Here is a 25,747-nt window from a genome sequence, read left to right as displayed (position 1 = left end):
TTTTGCCAAAAGTAGTGGGTCACAGCACCAAATCAATGAATTCAGGTGTTCAAATCACTTTCATGCCTGTAGGTGTATGAAGCCTGGTGGGGAGAAACTTGAATTGGCTTTACAGAGTCCTGACCTGAAAACCTTTGCGATTAATTAGAACAAAGGGTGATTTCTGCCTTTCTCATTTAACTAGGAACACACTCCTAAACCTCGTGAAAGATTTATGGCAAAGGTGGGTCCATCAACAAAGTGGACTTTATAGATCAAGAATAGGATGCCATCAAATTTTATGTACATGTAATAGTAGACAAACAAATGCTTTTGGCAATATAATGTATCTTCATACACATATACACAAACATTTAAACTCTCTGCATTTACTAAGAGTTTATTTCTGAAAATGGCTCCAGGAGATTCAAATGATCAAATGAATGTTGCATGACAACTAGGGCTGCACAACTTCAGGAAAATGCTTAATTGTGATATCATTGTATATCATTGATATCATGTAAGAAAATCTGTATCTTAGATATTCCATTTATCAGCCATTTAACCAAGCAGCACAGCTGTTTTACAAGCATCAATATCAGTACATCTCTGACAGGCTGGCAGGAATATCTCATAATGAATCGGTCTTCGATTCTGCCATGCAGATAAAGACCCATTTGGAACAACCCAGACATCCTGCAAAATAAAAGGGCTCTTAACCTTTTAACATGGAACAGTAAATCAGTTAGAAGACATACAGGGGTTGGACAATGAAACTGAAACACCTGGTTTTAGACCACAATAATTTATTAGTATGGTGTAGGGCCTCCTTTTGCGGCCAATACAGCGTCAATTCGTCTTGGGAATGACATATACAAGTCCTGGACAGTGGTCAGAGGGATTTTAAGCCATTCTTCTTGCAGGATAGTGGCCAGGTCACTACGTGATACTGATGGAGGAAAACGTTTCCTGACTCGCTCCTCCAAAACACCCCAAAGTGGCTCAATAATATTTAGATCTGGTGAATGTGCAGGCCATGGGAGATGTTCAACTTCACTTTCATATTCATCAAACCAATTGTTCACCAGTCTTGCTGTGTGTATTGGTGCATTGTCATCCTGATACACGGCACCGCCTTCAGGATACAATGTTTGAACCATTGGATGCACATGGTCCTCAAGAATGGTTCGGTAGTCCTTGGCAGCACAAGTATTGGGCCAAGGGAATGCCATGATATGGCAGCCCGAACCATCACTGATCCACCCCCATGCTTCACTCTGGGCATGCAACAGTCTGGGTGGTACGCTTCTTTGGGGCTTCTCCACACCGTAACTCTCCCAGATGTGGGGAAAACAGTAAAGGTGGACTCATCAGAGAACAATACATGTTTCACATTGTCCACAGCCCAAGATTTGCGCTCCTTGCACCTTTGAAACCGACGTTTGGCATTGGCATGAATGACCAAGGTTTGGCTATAGCAGCCCGGCCATGTATATTGACCCTGTAGAGCTCCCGACGGACAGTTCTGGTGGAAACAGGAGTTGAGGTGCACATATAATTCTGCCGTGATTTGGGCAGCCGTGGTTTTATGTTTTTTGGATACAATCCGGGTTAGCACCCGAACATCCCTTTCAGACAGCTTCCTCTTGAGTCCACAGTTAATCCTGTTGGATGTGGTTCGTCCTTCTTGGTGGTATGCTGACATTACCCTGGATACCGTGGCTCTTGATACATCACAAAGACTTGCTGTCTTGGTCACAGGTGCGCCAGCAAGACGTGCACCAACAATTTGTTCTCTTTTGAACTCTGGTATGTCACCTATAATGTTGTGTGCATTTCAATATGTTGAGCAAAACTGTGCTCTTACCCTGCTAATTGAACCTTCACACTCTGCTCTTACTGGTGCAATGTGCAATCAATGAAGACTGGCTACCAGGCTGGTCCAATTTAGCCATGAAACCTCCCACACTAAAATGACAGGTGTTTCAGTTTCATTGTCCAACCCCTGTATATCATGGTAAACACTTCATACAAGCAGACATGTTGAAAATGTCTGCTTGTATGGAAAACCAAGAGAATAACTCTAAATTGGTTTGGTCTCCAATAACTGTACTGGTCTGTGGGGGCTTCCTCATTTTATCTACTGACATCTTGGGGGTCCTAGGCCTCAGTCGGCCCTCGGCAGGTTTGGACGCTGTTGTGGAAATTTTTAGTGCCTTGCGTGATTTGCTCATTGATACTCTACAAGAACTGACATAAGTATTAGAACCCCTCAGGTGTTGTTCCATTCTTCTCTTATTTAGTCTTAGAATAATGGTTTCTCAGCCTTCTGCTTGCAGCTGTGTGAGATAATATGTATGCCACACTGTTAAGATTATGTCTAGGACAACAGGTCTCATGAGAGTCACCTTGAAAACTGTTGTAGCTTATAGGAGAACCTTTGCTTTGTCTGGTCAGAACGATTTGGCGGCACTACTGAGTGCATCTCCAATGCTGTAAAAAAGCCTTCTGTCTTGCAATATTATAATAAAGCTGATTCTGAGTGACAATCATCGGTCTCTGTCTTGGTAAAAACTAATTTTTCTACAACAAATGGCAACGAGGATGGGATTCCTTGACTGGGTTCTTCCGAGGACATATGCAGGAGTGTCTGATCAACCTGGGAAGAGCTTCCCTGCCTCAAACCCTTTTAGTGTTAAGGGGAGGAGGACTGCTGACTGTGTTCTTGGAGACTCAGCACTGGAATCCAAAAGAACCGCATTTTTTGTCTTCCAGAGAAGGTGAGAAACAATGAAGCAGCATAATTTAATTAATTATCATCAATATTAATTTGCTTAATAGTTTGATAATTATAACCAAAGGCCTATAAATTAAGTTGCAAAATATATTTTTTTTAAAAAGCAGAAATACAGAAAATAATAAAAGGGTTAATAATAATAAGGACTTCTTAAATTTTAACTAACAGGTTAAAACTAAAAGTTTTCTACTGGGGAAAAAGGGGATCTGGGATTTTTCCCGCCTTGGAACAGGAGCGAGGTGTACGGACCTCGTTGGCGCGGTTGATGCCACGCTGCGCACGGGTGAACAGTAATTCACCAGTAGAGACCCCTCCCTGTACGGTTGAATGAGGCTCCCCAAACCAGTAAGTTAGGGGGAAGGCAATTAGGGTACCAGAAAGCTCTAAACTCTTGTGGAGACGTCTGCAGGTTTTAAAGGAATATTCCCCCATTTACCAGTAAGTAAAGGGTGTGGCAAGGCTGTCAGTATGGGACAGCGGTTCAGTTCTAAGGGATCACCTCCTCCTCCCCAGGGAGAAACGTGTGAAAAAAATATGGACCACAACGCACCAAGTGCATCGATATATTAAAACTTTTGCAGCTCTACAATATTAAAAGAACCGAGGAAGCGACAAAGGAGAAAATAGGGAAAAAAAGACAATGGATGACAGGTATGTGAAAACTAACTGATTGACTGACAATACTTCTGTTTGTGCAAAATCTGAACCATGTACTAAACCTTTCTCTCTGCCTCTAACGTACAATCACACACACATTTGCAAATATCTTTTCTGTTTTTCTGCAATGAAGAAAGCTTATTAACTGCAACTGATGTGGTTTTGACTTTGACAGACGTAACAAGAGGTTAAATGTTATTCCTGTGTTAAAGAGATTCTTTTCCAAAAGTTGTAAAATAATTATTTTAGAGAAACAAGTTCTGTCTCTCATCATGGTAGATTCAGGGTCAAATATTGCTAGTAAAAGTCCTCAAAAGAAAGAGGAATTTTTAAGCCCCTCCAAAACTCAGTGGTAACCATGTGTTTCTATGTCAGCCTCAGGACAGATCCCACGGAGGAGCATTTTAAAGTCCATTGCATGTGTAACACCTGATGGACTCTCTTTCAGGCATTGTTTCCTTTTGTCAGAGTGTACCCCGTTAATCTAACAGGTAGAGACCTCTGAGAATAGGGTTAGTTTTACTGCAGAGGGTCTCCGTACAGTCTGACACAGTACTTCCAGTGGGGTACAGCTTTGTCCACAAGCGTAAAATGAAGCTTGAATGGAAGGTGCAAATTCATTGTTTTCACAGCAGCTGCTGGGAAGAGGTTAGATTAGCTGATTTTCCCACTCTTCTGATTTTATGAAGCCTGCTGACTTACACTGTACCTCATATCTGGTCCTGACAAAACTATGAAAAGCTTGGTTCTGCATTTTCTCCTCTGGGAAAAGAAAGAAAATTTAATCACTTCTGTGTTGCATTGGAATGTAAACACACTTGTTATTTTCTCTAACACCCCAACAACAAAATGTTTCAGAGTAATAGGTTCAGTTAAACACATCTTCCCTGGCAAAAACCTGTAAAATGAGAATGGAAAGATGTATTTTTTGTTCTGAAGGTAAGAAAGAATCTAATTAGACAAGTGGTACCACAAAAACTCTAATATCATGTTCTCTAAAGACTGCTTAGAAAGGCCTTCTTCCAGAAACTGTGGAACTATTTCCCACCACAGAACCAGATTTTGAAGCTTGCTTTTCCTTTCATCCAAAACAGATCTGTGTTGTTTTATTATAATGTCTGAAGCTCCTTGTGAACTCTGGATTAAAAGCAAATATGACGTGGGGCTAATTTAGAGCTGTGAACTAGTGATTGAAACTCCCAGATATGTTATTGTTGATGCCAGAAATAATAAACCCTTTAGTCTGAAAATATTTAAGGTATTTAATCCATTTTCTTTAATCTCTGCAGAAAGCTGGCATCAGTGTTTAAAGCAGTGGTCCTCAACCTTTGGTTCCTGGACGCCTGAGGCCCGTGAGCCATAGATTGTGGGTCAGTGAAGAAAATGTAAATAAATCAATAAAGGTATGCCATTTAACAGAACAGAGTACATTCAAATAAAAAAAACAACCCAAAATACTACACTTATTAAATAAACGATCTAAGGCAATGAGGGGTTCTGGCTTTAAAGTCTATTAATACTCAGATTAGGTTTCTACTCTGGGGAACACAGACTGAGGCTGAAGGTTGTTTTGGAGCCAGGGCTAGGATTCAGGAAATTAAAACTCATAGTGACTAAAGTCCTTTATAACAGAATAAAGGCAGAAGTAATTAGGGTTCAGGAATTAAAATCCTAGGAAAGACCATTATGGGACATAAAGGCAGGTAAAGTCCTTCATTTTAGAGATAAATAAAGGCCCCTCTTTTAACATTAAAGAGGAAGAGCGGCTCGAACTCCAGTCTCCTCCCCAGGGAGAAATGTTTGATTTCATGACAACTTGGATGAGTTTGAAAATGTTCAAATAAAGGTTTCATTTTTGGGGACTTATAGGATAAAAGAATAATTAAATCCTTCACTACCTAGGAGTACCAAACAAATTTCAAATTAGTACAAAAGATTATTTCAAATGACCAATATTTCAAATAATGGAACATTTTCTAGCATTTGAATTATAACAGAGTTTCAGCAGCAAAACATTTGGATTCATATAAGAGAAGACTGCTGCTGTGCTTCTAAATTATTTGAGATCTCTTTGGATTGTGTGCACTTATCTTTAAACAGGATCCTGATGATTATCAATCAAAGCATCTGGAGATATGCTAAGAAAAACATTTTTGAAAAGAGATTTCTTTAAATTCCTGAAGCTTCATTAAGTCACTGAGTAGATTTGAGGCCATTAAAACATTTATTAAAATTGATATTTACAATTTGATCGGGAAAATAAAACAACTAAAGTTTGGCCAACGGTGTCTCTGTCTTCTTAACTCCTAAGAAGCAGCGTGTTTTTGATGTGAGTTGATGTTAATAGTTCTGCAGTCTAAGGTCCACTAAGATGGGTTGGAAGGACAGAACCGTGTGGACTGCCCACCTACAGACAGCCTATCAGAGGTTGGTTCCGCCTGGCTCCGCCCACCTACCAGGTTTGAACACACCTTAACTTCCATGGAAACGCTCACCCCTCCCTTCCTGAGTTCAACACTGTTTGAAAGAAAAGTGAGAATAATAAAGGGGGCTTGTTGTGATAACTGCGTTAAAATGCATGTTTATAAAATGATTGACTAAGGATAAAGCATGAAATTTAGATTTATGTGTTTTATAATTAAAATGTTAATTAAATAGTTTAAACTTCTTCAAATTAGTTTTGCTTGCAGAATCATTGGGGATTTAATGGACTGAAAACTTTATCCTGGTGCCACTAAATTAAACAAGCTGAAAGTTCAAGATATGCCACAAATAAGGAATATATTTGATAACAAACCTGAGTCATGATCCTATACTATAATTAATGATTAGGTTCAATTGGTAGGATTTATGCATTAAACCTGCATGATTTAAATTTACTCATCTTAAACCAAGACAAATCAAGATGATGTGACTCATTTATAATTGAAACATAAAAATTAACTCCATAACATTTAATGTTTTATTGTTAAAACTGAGGTGACTGCAAATAGAAACAACCAGGTTGTTTTTTCCAAATTTTATTTAGGTAAATTCACAGTGGTGAACTCTGAGACCAATTTAATTAATACTAATTAATTTGAAATACATGACGATAAATTAATTCATTATTAATGAATAATTCTAATGATGTAAATGGCTAAAAAAAAGCTAACAAAAGCTATAAATATTTTAAATACATCAATCCTATGTGGTTCTAACTAGGTTAAAATTATATGCATGACTTCAAATGAAATTTAAAGGAAAATGCCACATTACCTACACAAACTGAAGCTAACAAAATGATAAAATAAACAGTCTAATAGGGAAAATAGACCTTTATATTCATGTACAAAAGGAACCTTTTGAGGAGCAATTTACTGAAATAGATTCTTAATTTCTTTAAATTATATTTAATGTGGTCTTGGTTGCTAAAACATTTTTTTCAATCATTAAAGACAAAAGACAAATGCTAAATTAACTAATTGGTTGAACCATGCGTAAAAAGAGGGGATGTCAGCCTTAATAAAAAAAAATGAAACACTGGGTTACAAAAGTTTTAGCACGTATGGGAGCAGTACTGTAACTATGGGGAAGGTTGCTCATATCTCCAGTGAGGACATAGTGACATTGTGAGAGAAGATTACACTTTGTGTTTTGTCTAAAAAACTGGTGGCCAGCTACCCAAAGCCTCATCTTGAGAACCTGTCTGTATGTACGGGATTAATTCCTCTAAATTAGTCAAAAGATTAATTCTCCTTTGCTGGATATTTTGATGAAGATCCATGTAATTATTAAAGTAGTTTCTGCTTAATGGAAAAGGTAAAAATACAAACAAAATTATTTTAACCTTCAGTAACTGAACCAACTGTTGGAAATAAAGGAGTTCAGACTGCAGCAGATCTAAAGTTTGACATCGCCAAGTGATACAGTGGATAAAATGCAGACTCAGAATGGACCAGTCTTACTTATCAAAGTAAATATCCCTATTTGAAGAGTTTTGAACTTTAATATGATGCAAACTGAGTTAAGCACCTGGGGTAATAATGAACCACTGCATTTGAATTTCATGCAAAATAAGAGACATAAATTTCATTGTTTTGGTGCAATAAAACATAGAACAGTTTATTTATTCTAGAACTGTTGAAGGCCACTGAAAACAGCTATCTGCAGCAAGGGTTATTGGACCAGCCAAGGACGAGACATCGAAGGTCCAAACGCAAACAGAGACCATTCCAAGGTGCTGCTGGTGGCTCGAACAGTGGCTTCTTACCGCAGACGGCTTCCTAATCAACCAGACGACTCCACTCCTGAGGGACGTCGGCCCAAGCCAACAGGCTAGAGCACTAGGCCTGCTCCAACCATCACAGGATGTAAAGAAAGGAGATCACCCCATGAAGGACAACAGCCCACCACAAGAGAAAGAACTGTAAGCTAATCACTGGAGAGTGATTGAAGAGGTGGAGGGCATAATAATCCCTTGGGCAGTGCAACGTTTGCTTTAAATAAGATCACGGATGAGAAGAAGATGTCTTTTATCTACCTCAAGTCTCCCAAATTGAAGATGTATAGAAGATGGAACTTTTTGCATGTTTGTTCTCTGTCTTCATCATTGTTATGTTATGTTGGTTTATTCTTTCCATGTTTTTTTTTTATCAAAGATTCTCAGGTCTGACAGAGTTGTCTCCACATCAGAACAACTGAGACAGGCAACCTTAAAGGTAACCCTAAGAATACCACAGTGGCAGCAAGGATTGACCTCTGTGATGTGGTCCCCTGCAGAGGTTATGACAGTTGGTTTCAGAATGCAGATGTGTACATTTGTGTCCGCACACCTTGGAGGCTAGCAATTGGAAAATGGACTGGACTTATGTGTACTGGAATTCAAATCCAAAGGGTTATGTCAACCCGAACTCTAACTATATTCCACAGGGCCTGTGGCAACACATCGGTTTGATTAGAGACAAGTCCACCCAACGAGCTGACACCACTAGATATAATCCCCTGGTAATAACAGTCAGAGAAATGTGGAAGAATCCCTGACCTACTGTTAATCATGCAGAACTTAATGAACTTGTTTTGGTTTTAGGAGCTGATGTCTCTGGAAGAGACCCACTGGGATTGTTTCAAATTCAGTTTGTGGATCATAGTTACTGGAGCATGCTCCAGTAACTATGCATGGGAGGCAGAACAAATGTTATGTATGGAAAAATGATTTCTTATTCATCATATCGGAAAAAAAAGAAAAAGCAGCTGATGTGGAACTAGAACAGAAAATAAAAGACTTAGAAACAACGCATGCTACATCCCAAGAAGAAAACATGTTAAATAAAATAAAAAGATTAAAATTAGAATTTAATAAAACAGGCAAGAATACAATTCTAAATATAGAAATTGTGGTTGGAGAACTTCGACCATGGTAATAAGTCTATCAAACTTCTTGCAAGTCAATTGAAAAAGAATAAAGAAAAGGCAACAGTTTTAACAATAACTTACAGTAACGTATGCCGACTAATGATCCTAAAGAAATAATAAAATTTTTATACATTTTCAGAAACATTTATTTCAAAATGTCTCTTCTGACTGGAAGTAACGTACTGGACTGGCATAGCCACTGTTCCAGTCTTGAGTCTAACAAAGAATCTGTGGTGGGACATAAACATTAAATTGATGGCAAGGAGGCCTTCAAACCTCAAACAGTTGGAGTGCCACAGCAAAGGTATTTTGACTTTTGATAATGGATTACAAATACAGTAAAACAAGTACTATTTGGTACATACTTGTTCCAAAATAACATATGTTTGATAAGCACGCTAATCTTTAAGCATACCTGACTTTATGTCAAAACTTTATATATTTAGTACTAAAATGTTTCACTGGGGTTAAACAACCCAATATATCAATCTATAAATTACAGTTTATTTCTTTTTCTTGTTCTTGCAACAATAAGGGGACTGATGGAGATTGGAAAATGTTCCCATATTTTTTCTTTTCTTGTTGAAAAATACATGGGTCTGCCACAAACTACACATTCAAATAAGGAGACCAATTAATTGAGAAAGTGTATCTAAAACCTTTGACCGGTAGTGTCTATTAAGAGGATATCACAGCATAAATTTTACCTAAGGCAAAGCAAAACAGAATATCGTTGGTAAAGGGAAAGCACAAGTTTAAACCTTATTAGTGGATATTTTAAATAACATTTTACATTGAGTAATAACTGAATTTGTTCATTGAATATATTCCAGTGGTGGAGGACATAACTTGTGCATGGGTCTCTAACTAGACTATGCTCTGTAACATTTATGTAAACCCCATTAAAGAAATGTATACTTTGAATGAATTTAAATGCTGAATTTTTAAATGCTGAACATGTTAGAAACAAAAGAGACTCAGAAAAACACAATGGAATTTCAATATAAAGGCAGTGTGAAAAGAAAAAAAAAAAAGTTAAATAAAACTATCAGTGTTGAAATAATAATGAAAATCAATAAAGGCTAAATGTTTTAGAAGAAATAATGATGGACTCGATAGCTGTAAATTACAATGTCCAACGAAGAAAAAGTAGACAGCTTCAAATAAGAAAGACACAATGTAAAGTTTGGTTTATTAGAAAACTCCATACGTGGTATAATGTAACGGCAAATCCCTAAAGAGATTGAAGTGGGTTATAAAAAATGGGTGGGTTCATTATAGAAACTAAAATTTAAAAGAAACTATGAAAAAATCAATTAAGGTGAATTTAAAGCAGAGAGATGCATATAGTAGGTAGGAAATAAAATATTGCTGTGACCATACCGCTTGTTGTACCTAACAAAAATCTATAATTTTTCTTCTAGAAAGAAACAAACTTTGTGTTTTAGAGTAGTAGTGAAATATCTGGGGCACAGTTCCCATGTCAAAGCCAATTCAGAGGTAAGGATGGGTCCTCATTTATCCACTCAAAGACTCATAGTACAACAGGGGTTTTCCCTTTTGTGAATACTTTCCCTTTCCTCTCCCAGTGGGAAGCTTCATTCATTTCAAGGGGCTATGAATTATTGGTGTGCTGCAAAGCAATCTTTCTTAGTGATCACCACAGTAGTGCACCTTAGCAAGGCTCTGGTGACCACAAAGTTTCAGTGCTTCCTTCAACTGAAGATGTTTCAGGATCTTTTACCTTCCTAAGTTTTCTCTCTTTCCCTCATTTTACTAAAGGGCATGATCTAATGAGCTTCACCTCCAAATCCATATGCGATAATTAGGAAGATTCTTTCATCCCATCCTACAAGCACGCTGCTTGATGAATGTTCCCCGGAGACATGAATATTACAGAGAAGGTTTCACCTTGACACAAAAAGTCAACCACTCACCAGGACCAATGCCCTCACATTCTCATATCTGCAGCATCATGCATATACAGTAATGTGTAGGTACTGTTTAGTATGCAAACATAGAATTACACCTTTCACTGCGGCATGCTAATTTGCTGATTATTTAAGACCAAATATGGGAAAGCCATATTGATTAACCAACTGCACTGAATAACTACAGACAAATTTAAATCAGCCCACCTGTTCAAAGCTGCATGCTATTTATACAGTATATAAGAGCAGTTTGAAGGAAAGTGGTGGCTTTACCTGGTCCCGAGCAAAAGCCTGCAATAACAGCCAGTATACAGATGTAACTGAGGTATGGCACCCATGACACACTGTCCTGGAATGATACAAGGTTTATGCTTGATTTCAAATTACTTAAAAATCTGCTACAAAAACTCTAAAACTGTTTTTTCTAATAGACATCTTACATTTGCTCACTTACAAATCAATTAATCATCAGAACAGAAACCTGAAAAACATCTACTGTGATATACACAGTGCAATATACAGTGCATCAGAAAATCATTTATACACCATGAAGTTTTTCACATTTTGTAGTGCTGTAGACAACTGGAAATATTTTGCTTATAATTTTATTCAGCTCCCTTTAGTTTAGGTGTGTTAGGGAACATCAGTGAATAAACAGCATTCTGAAGTCCAATGAGCACAGCAGACAGGTCAGGGAGAAAGTAATGGAAACACCTAAAAGGGGTTAGTGTATAAAACTAAGCTCTGAGCTCTGAAAATGTCACAGAGCAATCCATCATCTTGGAAAATAAAGAGTTTGTCACAGCTGAAACCTACCAAGAAATGGACGTCTACCTTAAATGACAGGTCAGTAAAAGGAGAGCATTAATTAGAGAAGCAGACAAGAAGTCCATGACATCTTTGGATGAGCTGCAGTGTTCCACAGCTGGAGTGGGACATTTTTTTTGATGTTACAGCTATTATTTTTGCACCCTACAAACTATGGAAAACTTGCATGAAGGAAGCTATAGTTGAAAGAAAGACACATGAAGTCCCATTTGAAGTTTGCCATAAGCCATGTAGGGAACTGTATGAAAGAAGGTTCTCTAGATATAATCTAAATGTTTTGACCTACATGCAAAACACTTTGCAATGCAGAAAACCAGCACTGCAAACTCAACTAACATACCACCCCTACTCTGAAACATGGTAAGAGGATCATGCTTTAGGAATGGTTCTCTTTAACAAGCACAGAGAAACTGGTCACAGTCGATGTGATGGTGACTGGACATAAATCCAGGCTAATCCTTGAAGAAAACCTATTTAGACTTTAAAGTGGAGACTTTAAACCCATTGAGACTTTAAACTGGAGCAGATGTTCACCTTCCAGCAGGGCAATGACCCTAAACAAACAGCCAGAGCTATGACAGACTGGTTCAGATCAATGCATATTCATGTGTTAAAATGGCCCAGTCAAAGTCTAGACCTAAATAAAGTTAAAAATGGGCAAGACTTGAAAATTCGTGTTCACAGATGTTTTTCATCTTAAATTAATGTATGTCAAAGGAGATTGGGAAAAAAATGTCACTCTCCAGATGTGCAAAGCTGGTGAAGACACCCTAAAATGCTTAACTGGAAGAAAAGGACGTTCTAAAAAGTATTGACTCAGAAGGGCTGAGTATAACTTCACTTCTCATAACTCAGACACTTTGGATGATTAAAGCTTGGTAAATTGTTCTATATCTTAATGTTGCTTTGAGCTTGGGTTTGTCATTGACCTGTCTGGTGTCTTCCTTGGTCCTGATGATTCTGCGTGATCATTAGTCTTCTCTAATAAATCTCTGAGGCACATTCTATTTACTAATTAGGGGCTTCTGAAAGGTGCAATGGTTTTTTTCAGGGGTATCAGAGTCACATAGCACACCTATGAGAGAAAACCCCTGTTTTCCTTCTATCATAATCATTATCAGGATTCTAGACATGTGTATCTATATGTGAGGTGTGATTATACTTCAGATCCAATTTGGCTTGTGAATCGAAAATATGGCTCACCTGGAAGTTGAGGAAAACTGTGAGCAGGCTGAAGAATACAGCCATGGAGGAAAAACCAAATATAAGGAGGGGTCTTCTCCCAATTCGCTCAATCACCAGACCCTGAAGGAAACACAAAAAAGGTAAAATTGGAGTGCTGCCTCACAGCACAGATATTGGAGCAATTACTATCTATTCGTAAATCCAAGGCACAGACACAGCAATTTCAAATGTTATAAAGATAGGTGGTTGTTTTGTTATTTTGTTTTAAATTGCTGTTTTTAAAAAAGGAAACCTGTATTTTTAAAGAAGCTGGCCAGACTAAGATTGAAAATGAATTAAACTCACGTGACATATAGTTCACCTTACATGAAAGAAAATGCCCCATCCTTTTTTCAATTTGGTTTGTTAGTGTGATGTAAATCAAACAAACTTGACTCTGAGACATCATAGTAGGCATTGGTCTAAAAAGCAGAGTCTTCATACGTATGTCTCAATGCATTTAATGCACAATTATTTCATTTTTCTCTTTTTGTCATTTGTCCTTCATTAGGGTTTATTTTCATTCTGAACAGCTGCAGAAAATCTCAAAAACCATGTGTTGAGAACACCACTAGGTTCAAATGAAATCCCCATTGCAAAGCACTGGTAGCAGGTCATGAAGAGGACCACTGGTGGACTGGAATGGACAGATTTTATTTTCAAATAACAATCATATATAAAACATCATCCACCACAAAAAAAAATCACCAAGCAGACAGACTGATGACTGGTCCACTCAAACCATGTAGCTCCACCATGAGTGCACATGAAACATGACTAATGTTTATTCTTCTTACAAGATCACAAGCAAGGTGTGCTGTACTAGAAATTGAGTCGTACCAGTTTAGGTTCTGAAGATAACAATAATCTTTGGCAGCACATCTTTCAGCCTCTGTGCCCTGTTATGGTCCATCATGGTTCGTGGATCATCAGAGCAACATTCTGACTCAAACATGTCTGGATGAAGCCTGTCCAGAAGGATCACTCCTTCTGCCAAGTGGTATGCTTCAAGTAAAACAAAAAACATCTGTCTTACTGGGGGAATTAGTTCTTTAGAATAAGAGATCACTCAGCCAGCACAGTGTTAACTTAAGCCTGAAACTCAGATCTTTGTGTCTGTCCTCCTTCTTAACAATTAGGCTAGCTATGTTCATCCAATGACATCGGGTGACCCAGATGTTAACTACACAGAAACATTGGTTAGTTTATTGAAGGTTTTTTTAAAACTTCGTACTCATACTATTACTCGTACTCGTCGTCTTCCGCTTTAACCGGGACCGGGTCGTGGGGGCAGCAGACTCAGCAGAGATGCCCAAACATCCCTCTCCCCATACACCTCCTGCAGCTCTTCCGGGGGGAGCCCAAGGCATTCCCAGGCCAGCCGAGAGACATAGTCCCTCCAGCGTGTCCTGGGCCGTCCTCTGGGCCTCCTCCCGGTAGGACGTGCCTGGAACACCTCCCGTGGAAGGCGTCCTGGAGGCATCCGGTATAGATGCCCGAGCCACCTCAACTGGCTCCTCTCGATGTGGAGGAACAGTGGCTCTACTCCGAGCCCCTCCCGGATGGCCGAGCTCCTCACCCTATCTCTAAGGGAGTGCCCGGCCACCCTACAGAGGAAGCTCATTTCAGCTCATTTCAGACCTCGTTCTTTCGGTCATGACACAAAGTTCATGGCCATAGGTGAGGGTAGGAGCGTAGACCGACCGGTAACTCAAGAGCTTCGCTTTTCGGCTCAGCTCTCTCTTCACCACAACGGACCAGCACAGTGCCCCCATTACTGCGGCAGCCTCACCGATCCGTCTGTCGATCTCCCACTCCATTCTTCCCTCCCTCGTGAAAAAGACCCCAGGATACTTGAACTCCTCCACTTGAGGCAGGAACTCCCCTCCAACCTGAAGACGACAAGCCACCCTTTTCCAGTCAAGAACCACTCTCCTCTCCAATACCCTGGCGTAGGCCTTACCAGGGAGGCTGAGGAGTGTGATCCCCCTGTAGTTGGAACCACCACCACCCCAGTCTGCCAGTCCAGAGGCACTGTCCCGACCGCCAAGCAATGTTGAAGAGGCATGTCAACCATGACAGCCCTACAACATCCAGAGACGTGAGGTACTCAGGGAGGATCTCATCCACCTCCAAAGCCATGCCACCACAGAGCTTTTTAACCACCTTGGTGACTTCAGCCAGGGTGATGAAAGAGTCTAACCCTGAGTCCCCAGCCTCTGTTTCCACCAGGGAACGCGTGATGGGCAGGATTGAGGAGATCCTCGAAGTACTCCTTCCACCGCCCGATAATGTCCCCAGTTGAGGTCGGCAGCCTCCCAACCCCACTGTAAACAGTGTTAGCGAAGCACTGCTTCCTCCTCCTGAGGCGCTGGACGGTTTGCCAGTATCGCTTCGAGGCCAACCAGTAGTCCTTCTCCATAGCCTCACCGAACTCCTCCCAGGCCCAGGTTTTTGCCTCTGCCACAGCCTGGGCCACGGCATGCTTGGCCTCACGGTACCCGTCAGCCGCCTCAGGACAGAACATGGTCCACTCGGATTCTATGTCTCCAACATGCCCTGGAATCTGGTCAAAGCTCTCCTGGAGGTGGGAGCTGAATACATCTCTGGCTGAGGGCATTGCCAGATGTTCCCAGCAGACCCTCACTATGCACTTGGGCCTGCCAAGTATGTCCGGCTTTTTCCTCTTCCAGCGGATCCAACTCACCACCAGGTGATGATCAGTGGACAGCTCAGCCCCTCTCTTCACCTAAGTGTCCAAAACATGCGGCCGAAGGTCTGACGATATGACAACAAAGTCGATCATCGACCTCCTGCCTAGGGTGTCCTGGTGTCAAGTGCACTGATGGACACCCTTATGCTTGAACATGGTGTTCATTATGGACAATCCATGACAAGCACAGAAGTCCAATAACGAAACCCAACTCGGATTCAGATCGGGGAGGTCATTCCTCCCGATCACGCCCCTCCAGGTCTCACTGTCGTTTCCCACGTGGGCGTTGAAGTCCCCCAGCAGAATAACGGAATCCCCGGGAGGGGCACTATCCAGCACCCCCGACAGGGACACTAAGAAGGCCGGGTGCTCCACACTACCGCCGCGTCTGCAGACCGAAACAACAGAGACCTGTTCCCAACCCGAAGGCGCAGGGATGCAACCCTCTCATCCACTGTGGTAAACCCCAACACGAGACAGGTGAGCTGGGGGGCAACAAGCAAATCCACTTCAGCCCGTTGCCTCTCCCCGTGGGCCGTTCCAGAGTAGAAGAGAGTACAGCCCCTCTCAAGGAGATGGGTCCCAGAGCCCACGCTGTGCGTGTAGGTGAGCCCGACTATATCCAGTCGATATCTCTTGACCTCCCGCACAAGCTCAGGCTCCTTCCCCCCCAGTGAGGTGACATTCCACGTCCCTAGAGGCAGCCTAAGCATCCGGGGATCGGGCCGCCGAGGTATCCACCTTAGTCTGCCGCCCAATCCTCTTTGCATCGGTCCCTCACGGTTCCCCCTGCAGGTGGTGGGCCCACTGGGGGATGGCCTCACATCTCTCCTTTGGGCTTGGCCCGGCCGGGTCCCGCGAGGAGCAACCCAGCCTCCAGGCACTCTCCGGCGAGTACCGACCCCAGGCCTGGCTCCAGGGTGGGACACCGGCTCTGCCGTACCGGGCGACGTCATGTGCCTCGATTGTGTGGTCCTCATGAGGGTGTCTTGAACCGCTCTTTGTCTGACCCGTCACCTAGAGACTGTTTGACATGGGAGACCCTACCAGAGCATTTAAGCCCCAGACAACATAGCCTCTAGGATATTTAGGCACTCAAACCCAAATGAATATTTCTTGTATTCTGGTGTTTTTACATGATACTTGTGCGGTTCCTAAAACAAAATGCACCTCTGGCCATTTACTTTAAGTTATATCTCAAGGGTAAGAAGCCTTCTGAGTAATCGCTAATTTCTGGTATCATTACAAATAACATATTACTGTCTTTTTGTGATTTGTTTGTTTTTTTTACAATTTTCTGTGCATTTCTTCGTGCACCACAGTGTCTCTGTCTCATCAATAATTCTGGGGCCCCTTCAGTCATCACCTGGGCTCCTCTCAGGATTTCAGATCAAGCAGCAGGCATGCTTTAGCAAAGCAGAGGCTACAGCTTCTGGCCTTGTTTCATCTGCCTCTGAGAGTTTGTAGCATCGCATCAATAGATCCGAACCAGTGGGATTTTATGAGACTGAAGGGGGAAAAAAAGTTATTGCTCTTTGTATGAAATCTATCCGTCTTCCACCGGGATGGATCAGTTTGAGTTGAACTTTTTAGGGGGGAATTACTGATTTATTATTTGCCTGTTTTCTAGAACTTTCCTACTGGAATGCCTCAGACTGTGTCTCTGTTCAATTTGGACTTCCTTACATGCAAAGGAATTTACTCAGTATCCAGAATGTGTATGTGTGTACATCCCAGTGGCCAATGTCCCTGCAGACACGAGACATTTCTTTCCCAGACACTACCGACACTGTAGCACCTTGCATTCTCACACAAACATCAACCAGCAGCTAACACACAGCTCATTAGGGGTCCCGGAAGTTTTGCGAGAATGGATATTTATGAGGCTGAACACGTGTATGTCAATGAGAGAGAGAATTTGATAAGAGAGGTGACTGAAGTTTGTCTACTACAGGCCTGAATAATTTATCACCAGCATCAGACAACATCATGGAGACAGAAACAGAGTCATCATGTGAATTTCTGCTTCATTTAGTGTTCACTCCTCCATGTACATAAAGCCAGTTGAGCATTTGAGATTTTTGTTTTCAAGTGTTATCATTAATTATTGTGTTTCCTAAAAGCTATGTGACAAAAAAAGCTTCCTCTGCAACTAAAACACAGCTGGAAAGATGACAAATGCAATGTTCCTTTAGCTCTGCTCTATTTTACCAGCGAAAATAAGGCGATAAGCTAATAATGGAAGACACACTCCAAACTGGGGCTGCATGTTTTAGCTGATTCAATGGTTGAATTATCTTATGAGCAGGCATGGGCCGGTATCGTATGCTAACTTTGGCAAGAAATACTATGGTGTGACTCAAAAAATAAAAACGGTGGCGCAGTTGGTAGTACTGTTTCCTTGCAGCAGGAAGGTCCTGGGTTCAACTCCCGGCCGGGGGTCTTTCTGCATGGAGTTTGCATGTTCTCACCATGCATGCATGGGTTCTCACCGGGTACTCCAGTGTCCTCCCACAGTCCAAACATGTGACTGTCAGGTCACCTTGGGTGTGTGTGCTTGTTTTTCCTGTATGTCTCTGTGTTGCCCTGCGATGGATTGGCGACCTGTCCAGGGTGTACCCTGCCTGTAGACTGCTGGAGATAAGCACTAGCCCTGGTATAGAAAATGAATGTTTAACATGATCTTATTGCTTTTTCTTCAAAAGCAAAAGAAACAATCAGTGCTGCAAAAGTAATATGAAGATTATTACAGTTATAAAATGTTGTTTATGACATTTATTCGATGGTATTTTGATACATGGACACACATAAAGAGCAAGGGAACGGGGTGGGCATATTGACACTCATTGTTTAAAATCTGAGTCAGCAGATTCGTATACACAGGATGATGATCTATTTCTTTGTTCAGCTAAATACATTTTAAGTATTAACTTCTACTTCAGTCACATGTAGTGAGATAAATGTCATGTCAGTGTCAAGATTTAAAAGTTATTCTTTTGTTGTATACTTCAGTGATAATGAATGTTTTGCAGTACTGTAATACCACATAGTATAAAGGTCTGCTCATAGCTGAAAAATCAAAATTGCTTCATTAAATAAAAATTAGCAGTAAGATTGTAAGCCAACCTGGTCGAAAGACTTTATGATTCTTTCTACCATAAAAATATAGTGAGATTAGCTAATGGCATTGCCTCTAACCCTGACCGTGCTCTGAATCATGAACAGAAGCTATTACAATCAGGCTGAAGGTACAGGGTTTCCCAGTTTACTAAGGTTAAGCTGAGAAATGCTTTTGTATATCAGTCAATTCTGAAGCATAACATGGAACACTAACCAGCATGGAATGTGTACCTTTTGATTCAGCCTGTGACTGTGTGTATATCTCTGTAAATAAAAGTAATATGATGCAAGACAAATTTCCGACTTGTTCTGACAATAAAGGAATATTGTATCATATTTACAGGAGAAATGAGCAACAGTCCTTTAGTTTGTATGCTAGTTCAGCAAACTACCATCGCAGTGTACCATAGGAGTGATAAAAAAAGTGAAACGTAACATTTTAAACCATGGCATGCCTTCAGACAATGGTCAAGGCCTACTTATGAACATGTCATCAGGTTCTGCACAGGTCTGGGAAGAACCCATTCATTATATTCATGTCTATTGAACCAGGGATACATCTAGAACCTGCAGGAGACCAGCCTTTGAGTTACGACATTGGACACCACTCAGCATTTTATTTTCTGCCATGGCCATGCACATTACAGCTTTGAGTGAGGAATTTCATTAAAAACATGCAAATAAAGTAGGTTAAACATAACAAAAAATATAAATGCAGTCAAAAGAACTGATTGGTTGGCTCAAGCCTTAAGTGATGTCACCAAAGACGTGTACATAATATCTTAATTTGATCTTCCTTTAATGTTATAAATTTAATTTAATATTGTAAATATGACTTAACAAAAAAAGACAAAAAATAGATGGCATCTATGGAGAACTGACTATATTCAAAATGGGTTTAAATAGTCTTACATGAAGGTGTTGCTAGTAACTTCAAGGTAAGTATGAAACTCAAAAGCATCATCTAAATGTTATAACTAATTATAGCTATAATAACCAATGTGTTGTATTAGTCTTTTAGCAGCAGTAAGATGATTGCTTCCTTTGTGTTTCACCAACATTGTGAAACAGAGGTATTTCACTCAATGTTATCATTCTGTGAGAATTTTATATCGGTCCATGTCTATTAGGGATTATTGAATGTCTTTGATGAAAACATTGAGAATGCTATACCTCCATCGAGGAACCAGCACACTTTATTACTTTATGGTCAAAATGTGTTACAAAAAGTAATTGTTGGATTAAAACAAAGTGTACACAAGTAGGTTTTGTTTTGTAGTCCTTTAAAAAAAAGAAAATCTAGCAAAATCAGATTGAGCAGGTAAGACCTGAGGGAAAACTAGGAATCTTTATCTGCCAATAAAAGACTGATCAGTGCATCTCTACTCACAAATCAATGCTCTATCCTACTTCCTGACAGGCACGACAGTCTGGTGAGTTCAGCGCTCACGGTTGGAAGGATTAAAATGTGTGGTCACAATTCATCACATCAGAAAGAGGATGAATCATTTTAGACATCTGGCTACAGCTTGAGGGAGCTCCGCCTTCCATTTACTCCAAAATCCGCACTATTGGGATTTCAGTGAAAAACCTAACAAAAAATTATGACAACACTGCGGTTGTGGTCATTTTCACACCGAAGTTGTGTTGCAGGCCAAATTTATTTTTATTGTCATGTGAAGCAGTCTGCTTGTCACAGGGTGTTTTTGGTTCTGTATTTGTTTACGTTTAATAAGATGTTTTGATGTTCTAGTATGATTAGTCTTTGAGTTCCTGTTTCTGGTGTTTTATTTCCTAGGTTCTGTTCTGTTGACAGTGTTGTTTTATTGTATTTTTAGATCTGTCATTCTCCCTGTGTTTTGGTTCCCTGGGTGTGTTTTACAGTTTTGTTTCTTCGTCAAGCTCCTCCATGTCCTCATTTGTCTCTGTCTGCTTCACCTGCTCCCTCTGCCTCCCTGTCTCCACGTCTCACATGTTCCCTGTTTTTCTGATCACCTGCCCTATTGTTTCATGTTCACCTTCGTCCCTATTTAGGTCTGTCTTGTCCTATTCCACGCGGTGTTGTCATGTCTTTTTGTCATGTCCTTTGACATGTCTTTTCATGTCTCGTTTGATGTTGTGTCCTTTGGATACTCGTCCTGCTCCAGATCTTGTTTGGTTCTGTTTTGGAGGATTCCTGTGCTCTGGAAATCTGTACCCCTGCTCCTCGTCTGTATGTGAGTGGACTCTGTAAATAAAGGACGAGTTTGATCCCATTCTGCTTCCTCCGTACTTGTCTGCCTCTGGTCCATCACAAAAACGTGTTATGAAACTGCTGTTGTCTCTGTTGTTGTTGATTTTACATCGCACTGGTCCCTGCCCCATAGCAGCAAAACAAACAACGGATTGTTTAAAACTTGCTTTCCTCCAAGATGAAGCAGATTATTATCCCATTCTTCTCTCATTGCTTTTCCCATCAACATGACACAGAAATTTTAATGAAAACATTTTCACTTAAAGGCCTTTGCTTTCTAAATTACCTGTTCTATATTTATGTCACATAATGTGTGTCATTACCGCACCAAGGTCAGTTTTTTTTCATTGTATGATCACTTGTTTGTGTTTAAACTCTTAACTTGCCAAAGGGCTGCAGATTGTGACGACATGGCCGGATGTGTGTGAATTAATGTGGAGTGGCACAAAATCCTCCGCTCTGGTTTGTTAGCCAGCTGAATAGTGACAAGTGCGCTGCATAGAAAGGGCTTTTGCCCAGTGGGGCACTTGAAAAGAGAGCAGGAGGTCAGTAGATAACACGCTGCATTTAAAGGTTCATAAATATGTCAGTATTTTTTTTTCTTTTCTTGGTTTCCTCTGCTGCCTCACAATACAGCGGTTTGCAAAAGTATTTATCCCCCTTGGTAATTTTTACATTTTGTCACATAAGAAACACCAGCTTCAGTTTTATTGGAATTAGTTGTTGTTAGATACACACAAAACAGTAATTATAACAGTCGGGCAGGGGAAATTTTAAACAGTATTCAAAATGTTTTGCAAATAAAAATCAGAAAAGTGCGGCATGGATTTGTACTTAGTCTCCCTGAATCAATCCTTTGTAGAATTACCTATTTCTATGTTAAAATCTGCAATCTGTTTTTTGACAACTACCAGCTTCACACATAGAGACTGAAATTTTGTCCATTCGTTTCTGTAAAAAAGCTCTTGCCACAGATTCTGGATTTAGGTCTGGACTTTGACTGAGCTTTTCAACATATGAAAATGCTTTAAAAACATTTTTGTATGTTTAGGGTCGTTGTTCTGCTGGAAGGTCAACCTTTGTCTAAAGTATTTTGTGGTCTCTAACCTGTTTTCTGCCAAGATTGTTCTGCTGTTATTATTAACCATCTACACATTAGCTTTGACCAGTTTCACTGTCCATGCTGAAAAAAGCATCCCCCACAGCATGATGCTGGCACCACCATGTTTCAATTTTGCCATGTAGCCACACCTGAATTGAGGATCTCTGCAGGTCCTGCAGAGTTACCATGGGCCTATTGCCTGCTTCTATGATTAATGGCTGGTCAGTTTAGTTGCAGGGGCAAGTTTTGGTAAGTTTTGCAGTTGTGCCATACTCTTTCTATTATTAGATGATAGACTGAACAGTGCTCTGTGAGATATTCAAAGCTTGGGAGATTGTTTTATAGCCCCGCCTGGCTTTGGGCATCTCAACAACCTCATCCAATTCTCTTTACTATATAAATGCTTCCAATAGGTCAAAATATCAGGCAGCATAGGATAAATTTTCACTGTTACGCTGATGATACTCAGCTTTACTTATCCATAAATGCTGATGAGCCCAACCAGTTAGATAGACTACAAACATGTCTTGAAGATATAAAAACTTGGATGACTTGGATGCTTCTAAATTCAGACAAGACAGACGTTGTCGTCTTTGGACCGGAGTCTTTAAAAAAGAAACTGCTTAGTCAATCGCTTAACCTGGATGGCATTAAATTGACCTCCGGTTATAAAGTAAAAAACCTTGGTGTTACTTTTGACCAGGACATGTCATTTAAATCCCATATTAAACAGGTTTCTAGGATTTCCTTCTTTCACTTCCGGAACATTGCCAAAATTAGAAATATCCTATCCAGGAGTGACGCTGAAAAACTAGTCCATGCATTTGTTACTTCAAGGCTGGACTATTGTAATTCTTTACTATCAGGATGTCCACAAAATGCACTTAAAAGCCTCCAGCTGATTCAAAATGCTGCAGCAAGAGTTCTGATGAAAATTAAAGAGATAGATCATATTTCTCCTATTTTAGCTTCCCTTCATTGGCTCCTGTTAAATCAGGAATAGAATTTAAAATTCTCCTCCTCACATATAAAGTCTTTAATGATCTAGCTCCATCATACATCAGAGATCTGATTGTTCCATACGTTCCTAACAGAGCACCTCTCAAAGTGCAGGTTTACTGGTGGTTCCTAGAGTCTCTAGAAGTAGAATGGGAGGCAGATCCTTTAGTTATCAGGCTCCTCTCCTGTGGAACCAGCTCCCGGTTTTTGTCTACCAGTGACACCTTTCTGGAGAGGGGCATCGTCCAAGCTTCTGCTGGCAACAACTTAATGCTCACCCTCTACCGATGACCCACATGGCCCTGTCTTTTAGTGTTTAACCCTTTCTCTCTCCTAGACATGGTGATTGACTGAGCTTTTACTGTAACTAATTATATGTGCTCTCTTTCAGACTCTAACCTTGAAAACTGGCTCAGAGTTTATCTGTTCTTTCTTTCTAGATGAAATGACTAAAGGAGCTACATCCATTAACATTTACTTTTCCTTCCCATAAAAATTACTCCTGGATCAGTGCTTCTGTATTCTTTTTGTGTCTCTGCTCTGTTCTCTCAAACCCCGAGTCAGTCGTGGCAGATGGCCGCACTGAGCCTGGCTCTGCTGGAAGTTTCTTCCTGTTAAAAGGGAGTTTTTCCTCTCCGCTGTCGCTACATGCATGCTCAGTATGAGGGATTGCTGCAAAGTCAACGCCACTGACTGTCCACTGTCTCTACATGCTCATCCAGGTGGAGGGAATGCTGAAAGTCACTGACTGGATGCAATCTGCTGGGTTTCCTTAGACAGAAAAACTTTTTTTATCCTATTTGAATAAATAACTAACTCTGACTGCACTGTTCAATGGTTAGGATTTATTGGAATGTATGTACCTGACTTTTGTGAAGTGCCTTGAGACGACATGTGTTGTGAATTGGTGCTATATAAATAAAACTGAATTGAATTGAGTCCCTGGTCTGTCTGCTGTGTTCCTTGGTCTCCTTTATGTTGTTTGTTCACTAAGGTACTCTAACGAATTTCTGAAAACTTCACAGAACAGCTGGATTTATGCCGAGATTAAATTACATACAGATTGACTGTATTAGGTAAACTTTAAAGACAAAGGGTTACACTGAAATTATATATATGGTATTAGAGTAAAGGGGACTGAATACAAAGGTATTAGTAACTAGATTTTTGAAAACAGTTTATCCTTTTCCTTTAATTTCACAACTTTGCCCAACATTGAGCTGATCTAACAGAAAACCACCTTGTTAAAATGCCTTGAAATGTGTGGTTATAAAATAACAAAATTCAAAACAGGTTAATGGATATGAATAGTGTTATTAGACACTGTAGGTTTATAAAAGCAGTTAAGTTAAAACTTATGTAGAATATGAAACAATTTGAACTTAGTTTTGAGAAGATAAATATAAGGCAAAGCTGATATGTGAAATCCTGTTAATTTGATATTTTGGATAGGAAGAACATATAAAACAAGATAAAAATGAAATTGTAGATCAATGTTTGGAATAAGCGGTAGAAAATGACTGACTGACTGAGATCAATGTTTTGAAGAAAGTTGCACATCTCTTTAATTTTTATATATATATACGTTTAATCATTCGCATTCCACTGGTATTCACAAGATTGAAAAAGTACATACATTTTAAGCAGAAAGGCTGTTTCCTCTCCCATTCTAAAACAGAAGCATGTTAGCATAGTTCTTAATGTTTTAAATTACTCAACCTTTCCAAATTATTTCAGGAAATTCATACAGTTTCTTCTTTAGTCCTTCTGACAGATGGCTGTGTTGGAAGAACAAATGGTTCTCCGAATTGTCTCCTCCAAGCAGAACATAATCAAATCATCAGAGTTAGGAAATACAACCCAAACAAAGCCCAATTCACAATACAAATTTATTTTACAGGGGTGACTAAAACTTTCTTGAGCACAGAGATGAGTGACTCTTCAAAGATCACCCACCTTTTGCCAATAGGAAAGGACTTTGTGTACTGCTATAACACTTCACAAGATTCCTCTTTCTTTATGATCTAACTTTCTGTTAGATCATAAATCCTAGAATCCTAAAGACCACCTTTCATCCGAAAGGTACTCTTTTGGATTCAGATCTGGGTACTGAGGTAATCAATAAAGAAAGTAGATTTTGAGTCTAGAGAACCATTTTTGTCTTAATTTTGTCATATACAGGTCCTTCTCAAAATATTAGCATATTGTGATAAAGTTCATTATTTTCCATAACGTAATGATGAAAATTTAACATTCATATATTTTAGATTCATTGCACACTAACTGAAATATTTCAGGTCTTTTATTGTCTTAATACGGATGATTTTGGCATACAGCTCATGAAAACCCAAAATTCCTATCTCACAAAATTAGCATATTTCATCCGACCAATAAAAGAAAAGTGTTTTTAATACAAAAAACGTCAACCTTCAAATAATCATGTACAGTTATGCACTCAATACTTGGTCGGGAATCCTTTGGCAGAAATGACTGCTTCAATGCGGCGTGGCATGGAGGCAATCAGCCTGTGGCACTGCTGAGGTCTTGTGGAGGCCCAGGATGCTTTGATAGCGGCCTTTAGCTCATCCAGAGTGTTGGGACTTGAGTCTCTCAACGTTCTCTTCACAATATCCCACAGATTCTCTATGGGGTTCAGGTCAGGAGAGTTGGCAGGCCAAATGAGCACAGTGATACCATGGTCAGTAAACCATTTACCAGTGGTTTTGGCACTGTGAGCAGGTGCCAGGTTGTGCTGAAAAATGAAATCTTC

General features: G+C 40.1%; 1 protein-coding gene and 1 long non-coding RNA gene across 5 annotated transcripts in view; one reads left to right on the top strand and one right to left on the bottom strand.

The window, feature by feature from the left end:
* The window catches only part of slc2a9l2 (solute carrier family 2 member 9, like 2), a 195,884-nt gene that overhangs the window by 70,683 nt on the left and 99,454 nt on the right, over positions 1-25,747 (bottom strand). For all 4 annotated transcript variants that reach the window (XR_007035272.1, XM_047346454.1, XM_047346453.1 and 1 more), the window contains exons 11-12: positions 12,790-12,891; positions 11,032-11,107 (exon numbers count right to left, since the gene is read on the bottom strand). Coding sequence is in view for 3 of the 4 variants with exons in the window: in XM_047346454.1 (XP_047202410.1) it covers positions 11,032-11,107; positions 12,790-12,891 (178 nt within the window). In the remaining variant the exon portion in view is untranslated. The remainder of the gene's footprint in view (positions 1-11,031; positions 11,108-12,789; positions 12,892-25,747) is intronic.
* Positions 2,670-7,614, top strand: LOC124856189. Its single transcript, XR_007035273.1, has 3 exons — positions 2,670-2,759; positions 4,723-4,836; positions 7,551-7,614. It is a non-coding gene; the product is annotated as an uncharacterized LOC124856189 (long non-coding RNA).

This window comes from Girardinichthys multiradiatus, chromosome 20 (genome assembly GCF_021462225.1).
Source record: "Girardinichthys multiradiatus isolate DD_20200921_A chromosome 20, DD_fGirMul_XY1, whole genome shotgun sequence".
NCBI classification, from domain to species: Eukaryota; Metazoa; Chordata; class Actinopteri; order Cyprinodontiformes; family Goodeidae; genus Girardinichthys; species Girardinichthys multiradiatus.
Note: the sequence above shows the minus strand (reverse complement) of the source record. Positions and strands in the feature narration are given on the sequence as shown.